At 45.1% G+C, this 11,552-nt stretch overlaps 2 protein-coding genes across 2 annotated transcripts; both read left to right on the top strand.

The window, feature by feature from the left end:
• Window positions 1-79: 79 nt before the first annotated feature.
• cnpy4 (canopy FGF signaling regulator 4) lies at window positions 80-3,211 on the top strand. The gene is made up of 6 exons (XM_036548840.1): window positions 80-234; window positions 452-578; window positions 714-810; window positions 971-1,093; window positions 1,398-1,515; window positions 1,870-3,211. The coding sequence occupies exons 1-6, from the start codon at window positions 150-152 to the stop codon at window positions 1,989-1,991; spliced, it is 672 nt and encodes a 223-aa protein (XP_036404733.1). The 5' UTR covers window positions 80-149; the 3' UTR covers window positions 1,992-3,211.
• A 3,386-nt stretch (window positions 3,212-6,597) lies between these two features.
• On the top strand, window positions 6,598-11,344 carry LOC118791159 (zona pellucida sperm-binding protein 4-like). The gene is made up of 10 exons (XM_036548438.1): window positions 6,598-6,802; window positions 7,062-7,249; window positions 7,329-7,426; window positions 9,893-10,020; window positions 10,094-10,283; window positions 10,352-10,499; window positions 10,576-10,651; window positions 10,744-10,866; window positions 11,035-11,133; window positions 11,220-11,344. The coding sequence occupies exons 1-10, from the start codon at window positions 6,598-6,600 to the stop codon at window positions 11,342-11,344; spliced, it is 1,380 nt and encodes a 459-aa protein (XP_036404331.1).
• The last annotated feature ends 208 nt before the right edge of the window (window positions 11,345-11,552 follow it).

The following is an 11,552-nucleotide window of genomic DNA, read 5'->3' as shown; positions in this document are numbered from 1 at the left end:
CTTTCTGGCCGCCATAGTTTACAAATTTGCACATGCGCTGTTCCATTCGCTCATGGTTGCTAATTTAAACATGCCGATGTGGCTATAGCTAGCGCCCACAGTGCTGGAAAGGGAAGAAACGAATAACGAAATAAAAACGAATCCGAAGTATGGAAGTTTTTCTGCTGATTTTGTTGTGGGCTTCCAGCTACGCTCTGGCGGAGCAGGACGAGAGATTGCCAAATAAATGCGAAGGTGAGTTTTTATTGCACTGTTCCAGTTTATTTCATGAAGCCGTCTCATGGTGTGTGAATGTCCTGCTCGGTTGATGTGTGTCATAAGCGTGGCAGAACAGACCATGCTGTATAAATGTATTGAATGGAAGACCCTATTGCTCATGTGCACTGTTTCATGTAACGATAATATGTTTGTTTATCATCTTGTTGGTCTGTGTTGTCGCCTGGCCCAACAGTGTGCAAGTTCTTAACTGTCGAGCTGCAGGCGGCGCTGGAGAAGAGTGGACGGTCGAAGGAAGTTCTGGAAGTGGGAGAAGTACTGGACACTGGCAAACGGAGACGCAAAATCAAATACAACACCTCGTAAGCTGGGGGACGAAGGCGATAGAAAGGGAGGAAGGACAGGGATGGAATCATGCGTAGGTGTGCAGAAGTGGAAAGATTGAGGTAGGTAGTTTCGTCACGCACTTAAATTTATCTGTCTGACCGCATTCCTAGGGAAACGCGTCTCACGGAGGCTTTGGACAACATATGTGAGGGAATCTTGCAGTACAGCGTCCACGCAGAGAGACCCGGCAGCCTCAGATACGCAAAGGTGCGCGTCAGCTTCCTCATAAGAAAAAATTGCCGCAGAATTTCCTTTTTGTTTTCCATTATTGGACGATTATAGCGTTATGAATCGTAAGGGTTAAGCGTAATCTCTCCTCTCTCTGTCGTTTTTCTCTCCCGTTAACTCTTCTCCATGCCCATCTCAGGGAACGAGCCAAACCATGGAGACCCTGAAGAACTTGGTTAATAAGGGAGTGAAGGTAGAGCTGGGGCTGCCCTACGAGCTGTGGGATGAACCCTCAGTAGAAGTCGCCGATATGAAGAAGCAGGTACGTTCCTCTGACCCGAGTGCAGGTTCCCAACCACATTATAATGGGAACCAGTCAGGGCACTTTCTCAGAGACGTCTGGAGGGATGAGTAAGGAAGCAAATTTATAGTTGCACTTTCTTAACTTCTGTTGATTGCATGTGGTTGGTCAGTAACAAGCAAAGGAGAAAAATGTATTACAGGCTTGGTGTAACCTGTGTGCTGTTCTTTTTATACAGATGAAGTGTTCTGTATAAAATGTTTGTGTTTGAATGTGTGTGTGTGTGTGTGTTTGTCTGTCTCAATGCTGTGTCCTGCCATTTCAGTGCGAGACCATGCTGGAGGAGTATGAGGAGGTGGTGGAGGACTGGTACTTCCACAATCAGGAGGAGAGGCTAGAGCAATATCTCTGTGAGATGCACGTGCTGAAGGCCTCGGAGCAGGGTGAGAGATGCATGCAGGCACCCCCCCCCCACACACACACACACACACACACACTCACTCACTATGTTTACACACCATGTATGTTAACACTGAAAAATTAGACTTTATCAGCCTCTAGACTTCAAATTAATGGCTCAGTAAACAAAATGACTGTATATTTTCCTAAATGTAAATTCTTGTCCACAAACTCTTGAGCACTTGTTCATTGTGTGTTTGTACAGTCATCTCTGCATGTGTGCACATCTAGCCTTCTCATACGTGCTATACCCTATAGACAAGCATGCATAACTCAGTTTAACCAACAGCGGTCCACACACAAATGCTGATGCAAGTGACTGTCTCTTTGTCCTGCAGGGTGTCTGAACGAGGTGTGGAAGGGTGATATGGGGGTGAAGGGGTCAGAAGAGAAGGCGGTGAGTGAGGCGAAGATCGAGGGGGAGAGTGAGGGGACAGCGCACGACGCCGGGGAGCTTTGAACTGCAGGGGGCGTGGAAAGAGAGACCAATGGACAAGCCCCCTGCCTGAGCACCCTTTTCATCTACCTGTTCTTTGCAAAATGAGAGCGCAGGGGCACATTGAGAGGTCAGGGCAGGTCCATGAGCTTGCGGGTATGGCCTGGTGATCCAAAGCCTCATTACATTTCACTTGTGCAATGAACACTGCCTAACCCCGTAACATGGATGCTACGTTTGCATGTTCCAAAGCAAACGAACTGTGGTTCTCTTAAAGGTTGCCATGCTTACAACAGCCCATGGGTTCTTGCATTGCACGTTGTCTTATGGTCTTGGGAAAGAGTGCAGGGGCCAGTTGCTGCTCCAGTGCGGATTATGTTTACAGATCATGTGTTTAAGCCTGATTAACTTTGCTGCAAAGTCATTGTTTTAGCAGGTTTCCTGTTACAGAATTTGTTCCTGCACACACCAAATTAGAGCTGAGAAACTCCGCTATTATTACATATTGGATTTTTTAAAAGTAGGTGAATAATTTAACCATGACACCTTGGTTTGAATGGGTGCACACACCACAGTTATTTCAGGTGTCTTAGTCATGCATCAGTGTGTTACATTAACATATAAATTTTATGAGATTGTTTCTTCTTTTACATAGAAAATAGGTACGTGTTGTGTGTGTGTTTAATTCCCTGAATCTGAAGGATGGCTGTCACTCTTTGGAGCTGCGTGTCTGCAGCAGGTCTGGTGAGACTTGCTCCCTCCCGCGCAGCCTGCGATGCAAGAAATGTGTCAGGTTTGAACTCCTACTGCGTTTGTGCAATATGAGCTTTCCTGCATCGTGGGCCGAGATCCGCACAGGGGTCTACAGCATTTGAACGCATCGAGTGACTCCGGGTGCCATATTACCCAGTACCACCTGCCTTCCAAGTGCCTTGTGGTCCATCATTAATCAGTACTCGTTTACACAGAATCATCCGCTGTAAGAATTGCAGCCCCCCAGGGAAAAGCCCTGTGGAAACCACACCGGGAACATAGTGCAATTTCAAGGATCCCTAATGCCATGTGTGCAACTTGTGAGTGGCCAGATATTCTGTATTTCATGGACAGTGTTACCACTTGAAGCACTGGAACCTCTCATAATCTCCATGTTGTGCCTTTTTAGTCATAACTGCCCCCCCTGCAGCAGCCCATCTCTTCTGGTGCATAATTATTTATGCCAGGCAGGTAGTGTGCAATTCAACGTATCACTCATTTAACATTATGTAACACTCCTAGTAGTACTAGACACTACAGTATTTTTGTATCCTTAAAGGTCAATATGTTATGCAAAGTTGTAGCATTATTAGGAATATTTTGCTAATTTTGCATTTTAGTGAAAGATGTAGCTGTATCTCTATGTGTGGATGGTGTTTTTTACTATGCAATTTGCTCTGCATAAAATATATGTACAGGTGGTTGAATAAAGTGCCATTTTAAGTATACTGTCTTCTCTGATTAACACAGTCAATGCACATTTTCATCCTGGTGCCACAGGCACTGACTGGGAATTGAAGCATGGTAATGGCAACAGTGGAGCCAACAGGGTCTCACAGGTTTCTGCCAGCTGACTCCTAGTTAGCCTGCTGTAGGAAACTGGTGTTTTAGACCCTTTCTCCAAATGCAGTGGCATGTAGAAGTGAAGAGAGAATACTAGCTTTTACAGATTTTAGCACTGTATGTGAAAAAATTACAAGACTACAGGCTACTTAAGGTAGAGTACAGATCATTTCAATTTCAATGCAACAGAAACAAGTTTTGTGATGATCGTTCAACAATGGGGTCAACAGATACAGTTTATTTTTAATTTACAGCAGATGCTCAGTATTATCCAGTTATCCGTGGAAAACCTGGACCTACTGGTTAGACATATTCATCGGAGCCATTAATTAAAGCAAGGCCTTGTGTTCTGACAAATAACGGTTCTCTCTGGGCACCGGAGAACTGCTATGCATTATTACTATGCCAGTTACGACGGTTTGTTCCTCATATGTCAAATCTAGTCATTTAAACTGCGGCAGATACGGTTTATTTTTAATTCACAGTAGTTGCACAGTATTCATCGGTTATCCGTGGCATACCTGGACCTACTGGTCAGAGATGTTAATCGGAGCCATTAATTAAAGCAAGGCCTTATTTTGTTACAAATGACGGTTCTCTCTGGGCACCGGAGAACTACTATGCATTATCACTATGCCAGTTACGACGGTTTGTTCCTCATATGTCAAATCTAGTCATTTAAACTGCGGCGAACTGAAGAAACCTTGCCCTCTAGCGGTAAAAAGCGTAAAAACGTTTCTCAACCTCTACCGTTTGTCCACGTACTGTATAACAGTATGCCTTTTCATACCGCTATCATTGTGTCAGATCCGACTTTGTGGAACTAACTGGGTCTCGTATTGTTAAACTGAATTCATATCTTTATGTGAAGCTAAGATGACGTCTGTGCTTCCTGAAAGACATAAAATGTATCTCTTGCAGCTATCTTTCTTATTTTTACCAGATTTGGAGTAACATGTTCACAGAGCAGGGCGCTGTTAGCTTTGATGAGTGATTTTCATGAAGTGTCTCCTGTTAGCTGTCTCTCAGCGTGTCATTCTCCTAAAGCACGGAGCTGGTGATAGGGGTTTTAGAGCATCATGCCGTGCAGTTCCTGCGCAGTTTCGGTTGTTCCTGTGACACGTGTTGGAACGGATTCTGCAGTGGAACGAATGGGATGAGCAGTCCAAATTAAAGGTCCAGCAGCTGTGCAGCAGGACGGCTTCATGCACGAACTGTTAGAAGTAGCTGATTTTGTTTCTGTATGACTGAAATGTACGTTCGTGAATGTTTCTATCGAAGTTTAGGTTCCTGGCTGGATTACATCAGGATGGTTTCACTTGACCTGCTGCTGTGGTCAGTTGGCGAACAAATCCGACTCGATTAGCGCGATCTAATTGGTTCGTCGAAGTTCCGTGAGCGCTGAACTATTCAAAGAGCGGTTCCACAGGTATTGCAACACAGCCCTACTGTAAAGTGCTTTTTAATGGCGTGCACATGTACTCTGTCTCTGATGATGTGGCCTTGGAGGGCAGATATAAATGTCCAGCTCAGGCTTGTGTTAACAGCTCATTTCACTTGGGTAATTAGGACTTAAGTTGGATGAAAACCAGTGTGCACCGGAAGCCCCGCGATTTGACTTTGGGAAGCGCTCCCTGAGAGTCTCCGGGTGACCGGTAGAAGTTCATAACTAAACCTTGTGGCTTCACACAAAACAGGGATTGTCCTGCCCATCCCAGCAGTGAAGAGTAACGACTTGTTATGTGATGTGCTGTTACGGATAATGCTGTCAACAGTTCCCATTACACTCGGAGAATCCAAAATAATAAATCATAATCGGGATTCAGACTGCGCCGCTATGTAACAAAACGTCACTGAATCAAGTTAATAATGTCGGTTCGGCATTACGTCATTGTTCGTCAGAATTTAAGGACAATAGAAAATAAAATAGAGGATAGAATTCGTTTACCACCTAACTTAACTATTCGCACTTTGTGCTACCTCGGAAAAATGGTGAACCCTAATTAGGTCACAGAGTAGAGGTGATGTAAGAAATAGGCTACTAAATTGATAGCACATGGTAGCCTTTGTCCAATAATAGGCCTGTATGTTCTATCAGAAATATAAAAGAAATGTACCTTTTAAGTAATTTTTCACTATTAGTTTCTCACACTAGATGTAGGTACTTAAGGTGTGTAGTAGAGGTTGCGTGGGACTGGCGGTACTTTTTCCATAGGCTATACGAATGAAACCTAGCGAGTTGGTTATATCCAAATTCTAAGAACACTGGAAAACTTGGAAGTGATTTTAGGATAAACATTTGTCACGGTTGTCATTAAAAATCCAAGTTGAGCGAGTCTTTACAATTCTCTGTAATTACCGGATCCGGACATTAACTGGATACAATGTGCCGTCGGAGCAAATTTTATAAACTCAGTTTTAATTCAATTAATTGGTAGCATATGGTACAAAGGAATTTGCCTTGTGATAGCCTACTGGTTCAATTAAAATGTTTTGCAAGGTAATTGGGGCTTTACCCCAAGTATGCGTTCTATAATGTAGAATACTTTTATAATAGTCTACATGAATGCATTGGAAACGGCAAACAGCGCCGCATGCTCTTTGTAATTTCTGGATGGTTTCAATGAAATTCTCTTGGCCTATTGTTTGTTAAGGTTGGTTATTATAAATTTTTAATATTATAAATACTATACATTTCTTTGTCAGCCATTAAATATGAATAACCGTATGTCAAATTAATCAGTATGTCGCTTATTTTGCATGTTAACTTAACACTGTTGCGAGCGCACGCTTCCCAAACACATAGGCTACAAACATCATAGGACCGGATGTGATTTTAAAATATCTATGTTGTTTGATTAGGTTTAATCAGCGTAGTCATATTTCAGTTCCATTCGGGACACACCCACGTCATTCGGCCCACGTGAACAATTATCATCCACTTAAGAAGCTGTGGCAATTAGACCAGCACACTTTGCCAATATGTAAACGATCAGTCGTGATTTTAGCGGGAAGTGCTTTGCTGAGTTCGATAATGGAGAGAGCTAGCGACAAGGAGCAGTTTTTGCCTTTCGTTGTCCTCTTGGCTATTGTGTTTGAGTTGGCCCTAGCTCAGTCGGACAAATGCAATGTGAACGAACACGAAAAGCTACTGTGCGGTGACTCTGATATCACTAGGGCTGATTGTGAGGCTAAGAACTGTTGCTTTGAAGCACAGCAGTGCTATTATGGGAATGCAGGCAAGTGTATTGGGTTTCAGCAGAATGTAAATATTAAATGCTGCTGTGGAGAAATCCTTCCTCTTTAAGTCTGTACCATGTAATCTAAACCAAGGTGCAATGTGAGCCCGAGGTGGAGGTAGTGAGATGAGTAATTTTCCATTCTTAGCAGGTGTAACTGCCATTAGCTTCTCCACCTTTTCAAGAAGTAGGCTACACTCCTTATCCCTGTGAAGTGGTTACTAAGTGAATTACAAAATATTCCTTTTCTGCCTGCCAGTGACTGTCCAGTGCACCAGGGACGGACAGTTTGTGGTAGTGGTGGCCAGGGATGTCACCATACCTAACCTGGCCCTCTCCTCCGTCAGCCTCCTGGAGGGCAGCGATTCCTATTGTGGTCCTGTTGGCACCACGGCTGCTTTTGTCACATTCCAGTTCCCAGTCGACGCCTGTGGCACAGTCATGAAGGTGGGCTGGGCCTTGATTCGGAGTTACAGCTGCTGTGTGGCAGCCTGCTGGCTCTCTAATGCCCTCTCTTCCCTTACAGGCTGACGAGGGTCATGTGGTCTATGAGAACGTGATGTCCGCTCCATATGAAGTGGTGGCTGGACCTTCTGGCTCCATCACAAGGGACAGTGTCTACAAGTGAGTGGATGAGTGCTGAAACCATCTTTCTGGCTGGATTTTGTTGTGTATAACCTAGTAATGCTTTTCTGTAGCACCAATGTCACACCCTGTTTCAGCTGTGGTACCAACCTGCTTGTGTGTATACCTTTATTACACAGAACAGAAAATGGTTCTTAGTGTGGGTTTGAGTTACATTTATACATCTGTGAGATGTCTGTTGGCTGATGTGGCATTTGATCATGGTTACCCATTGAATGCACTGAGCGTAGAGAATCTTAGGAACCGAAGTGTGCTTGTGACCTTTTCTTTATTGTATTTGTCTCATTTTTGTCTGTCATTGTGAATGGGCAAGACCCAAACAAATTCCTGTGTGTGGCATGGACATGCTAATCTAAGTTTATATGAACAAAACCACCTGCTGAATTAAACTCCACTTTGCAACATGCAAGATTGGAAGGACAAGCACTTTCTAAATTTAAGGTTTATTCCTGGGCTTTTACTCTGGCTTTAGTGCTTTACTCTGGTTTTAGTGTTAATACTGCTTGTCAGCAGATACTACCACCTGCTGGCATAAATAGGCATGTTGCCTTCAGATTCTATATTGGGAGATTTCCCTCTAAATGAAAATATTAATCCATCTTTGCTGGTGCTTTTAAAAATTTTTACATTCAGGTCATAGCTCTGTATATAATGTCCGCTGCTCGAATTAGTGCTCTAATTACTAGTCCAATAGTAGTTCTAATACCTGCAAACAGAAGTACAACAGTACAACTCAACAGAATCATCTTTTTGTTTGGAATTGCACTCACATGGCGACATGAGAGCGTGTAGATTTTTATTGTCTAGGGGAAAATGGCTAGCCAGGCATCCATTCATCAATATTGTAAGTACTACACAGTAGTCAAAGAGTGTGTTTGTTTTATATTTCTCGTGGCATGCAAAAAGCTTCCTAGCCCTACTGTGAAAATTAATGAGGTCCACCACAGAGTCTGTCAGTGTGACCACTTCCTGTGTATCAGCCTCACCGTTCTAATTCGAACATGTCTAGCGAGAACACGTGGAGTCTGTTGCTGTCCGTCTGGAGGGCAGATTGTTGTTAGACCAGCTTCTAAGTTGTCACTCCACACCCTGTCCCCTTCACATAGGGGAAAGTGCAATAAACAAAGCCGCATCATTCAAAATGATATGCATATAACTTAAAGGCATATTACGCGTAATTATTAAGTATAAGTATTACGCGAATGGGTTCTTAATTTACACAGTGTATTCAGAACTTCTAGAAAGCATCACAGAAGTATTGGGGGACACATCTTTTTGGAGCAGAGATGGATGAGGACGAAAAAGGAGGTTGGCACACTATCTTGAATGACATCACTATCTCTTGAAACCTGAACTAGCTGATGATCCATTTCTAAAGCTGCGCAGGGGGTTTGGTTTAGCACCTCCACGGGCAATTCCAAATTTAAAGCTGCCCCAGGTCTAATTGAACTCTGGTCTTTGGAAGCTGTTGGCACGCATGGGTATTTTGCGAGAATGCCCTAAGGTGTCACTCTCTGGAGCCAGCTCACTTAGATGTTTATCCTCCTTGCTCGGGAAGACTACTCTTCCCTGCTGGGTGATCCAGTTACCAAACGGTGACCTTGTCCTTGAATTTGCAAAATATATAAAAGAGGGGAAAAGTAATATAGATTGCTATTCCTGCTGCTGCCAAGAACGAGATAGGTGCCCACAGGGAAAGGCTTCATAGCCTGCCAGAACACCAGTGGCTCTCCGCTCTTGTAAATATTCTTACTGATCTATCGGCTGCAGGAATGCATGGCACTGGGGCAAATGTGCAAGCTTGGCGTTTAGCCGCCAGGTGCAAGGCCTTAGGCATATTGTAGATGTTGAACGGGGCATAACCATTTTAGTTACAGTTCCCCGTGTCCTTGGAGGAAGGAGAAAGGAGGCGGTTGGGTTTATAGATGTGTTTAATAATGCTTATTGTCAGTAGGGGAAGAGCAGGGTGAAAACGGGATGGGGAGGTGCTGTGTATTTCACCTGGAGACCCATCAGCTTGCTGCAGGGGGATGCCTGGGGGATATAGCCGGGTAACTGGCAGCCTCCAAGAGGGATGATGTTTGTTTTAATTTCATGTATGAAGAAGTAGAGCTTCACACATGAGCTTCTTTAAAATTTGTGTATTTCCTGCAACAAGATAGAAGTACAAAAACTGATATTAAGAGTTTTGTATGGCACTGTTGCGGCAAGTTGGCCCAGATACAATAGGGGTTGATTATAGATTACTAATGAGATTTTAAGCAGTCTGTATTGTTAGGTGAGTGCAAACAAAAATTATGATTTCATACTGTGCTGCTTATTAACTTGAGGACATTTTGATCAGGTTAGCATTATCAGTATTGTTGTTGAACTGCTATATTTTGACTGGTGGAACATGCATTTGTGACATTAAAAAACAACCATTACACAACCTCCCTCCCCCAGGCTGCTCCTCCAGTGTCGGTACTCAGGCAGTGACATAGTGCCCCTGGTGGCTGAGGTTAGCACGGTCACCCCGCCCCCACCTGTGATAGCTCCAGGACCCCTGCGTGTGGAGCTCAGGTTGGCAAGAGGTAACGCTGCTCAGGTAAGAATGGGAGGAGACAAACCCACTCCCTTGGCCTAAACCCTCCCTTATTTCCCCAGATTCTCTGTACAGGTCCTATTACGGAGAGGATGATTACCCCGTCACCAAGGTCCTGCGGGAGCCTGTGTACGTGGAGGTGCGCGTATTGGAGAGGACGGATCCTGATATCGTCCTGACGCTGGGAGACTGCTGGGCGACCCTCGCCCCCAGCCCCGACAGCCTGCCCCAGTGGACACTTCTGATTGACGGGTAACTGCCAACCTGACAAATGGCCTTGTGGCATGAACATGGAGGCCTTCATGCACGTCTCTCTCCAGGTGCCCCTATATGGGCGACAACTACCTGACCAGGCTAGTTCCTGTGGATGGCTCCTCTGGGCTCTCAAACCCCACTCACTACAAGCGTTTTATCCTCTACATGTTCACCTTTGTGGACAGCGATATCCTGGCCCACCTGAGGGATCAGGTACTGTATATGTACCATAACACTAGCCCAAGAGTCATGCAGATTGCAGCCGTTTTAACCTCTGCCTCGCCTCCAGGTGTTCATCCACTGTACCACAGCGGTCTGCCACCATTCTGCGGTGGACACCAGCGAAGAGAGGTGCAACAGGCAAAGTTGGTAGCATCTGGAAGTTTTGAATGCGATATAGACTGACACGGACGGAGCTCTTTGCAGCCGTGACCTGCTGTGATATTGTGCATTCTAGAAAGAGATCTTGGCGCAGTGCAGAGGGACTCCCCCAGGGAAATGGCAGTGGTTTCCAGTGGGAAAGTGATTCTGTCTGAACCAGAGCCCCCAGCGTCAGACATCGTTCAAACCAACAGTGAAGGTGAGGGAGGAGCTATGACACAGATGGCATCAGGTCTTGCCTGAGAAGGCCTGTAAACTGCCGATGCTGTGTCCTCTCCGTCTCCGCTGTAGCTCCTTGGCTAACGGCGCTCGGTTGCCTCAAGGGTGACACTAAAGATGACCGTTTCCTGTCTCTCGGTTTTTCCAGGAAGAGCCGTTGCCATGGAGCAGGACTCTATGGACGAAGGGGCGGTTGCCAGCTGGAAAGTGACACTGGCAGACCCATTGTTTCCAGAGGCAGACTTCAGTGAGGGTATGAGGACCTACTGTGCTGTGATTCTGCAGTGTCTCTTTTGTAAACTGCCCATGCTAACCCTTTCCTCCTGTCCACAGATCCCCACTCAGTCAGCTACGGCTTGCTAGCAGTGGCTGCGATGGCGGTGACCACAGCCTGTGCCATTGTGCTGGCCGCCATGCGGCGGTCAAGGGCTTCGACAGGGTATGACTGCAAATTGTAGACTTCGACCTAAAATAAAAACGCAGCAGTGTCTGGTTGATTTGTGGCTCACTTTTCTACCTAAGGAGTCTTGGCACTGGTCTGGGATCAGCAGGCCTATGTTGACTCGTGTTCAGCTGAATCCTTGATTAGGGTAATTTAGTCTCAGTGATTTAGTCGCTGTTTTGCTTGGCGCTGAGCAGAAAATAGTGTAAGCTCTTCCTCATGCC

This window comes from Megalops cyprinoides, chromosome 16 (assembly GCF_013368585.1).
Source record: "Megalops cyprinoides isolate fMegCyp1 chromosome 16, fMegCyp1.pri, whole genome shotgun sequence".
In the NCBI taxonomy this organism is placed as follows: Eukaryota; Metazoa; Chordata; class Actinopteri; order Elopiformes; family Megalopidae; genus Megalops; species Megalops cyprinoides.
This window is presented reverse-complemented; position numbering and strand designations above follow the sequence as displayed.

Bases quoted from the DNA above. Each gene is read 5' to 3' on its own strand.
- LOC118791159 (XM_036548438.1), top strand. From the start codon at position 6,598: ATGGAGAGAGCTAGCGACAAGGAGCAGTTTTTGCCTTTCGTTGTCCTC. The intron at 7,427-9,892 runs GTGAGTGGATGA...TCCCTCCCCCAG, and splicing joins ACAAGGGACAGTGTCTACAA to GCTGCTCCTCCAGTGTCGGT. The intron at 10,021-10,093 runs GTAACGCTGCTC...TTATTTCCCCAG, and splicing joins GGAGCTCAGGTTGGCAAGAG to ATTCTCTGTACAGGTCCTAT.
- cnpy4 (XM_036548840.1), top strand. From the start codon at position 150: ATGGAAGTTTTTCTGCTGATTTTGTTGTGGGCTTCCAGCTACGCTCTG. The intron at 1,094-1,397 runs GTACGTTCCTCT...CTGCCATTTCAG, and splicing joins TCGCCGATATGAAGAAGCAG to TGCGAGACCATGCTGGAGGA. The intron at 1,516-1,869 runs GTGAGAGATGCA...TTTGTCCTGCAG, and splicing joins GCTGAAGGCCTCGGAGCAGG to GGTGTCTGAACGAGGTGTGG.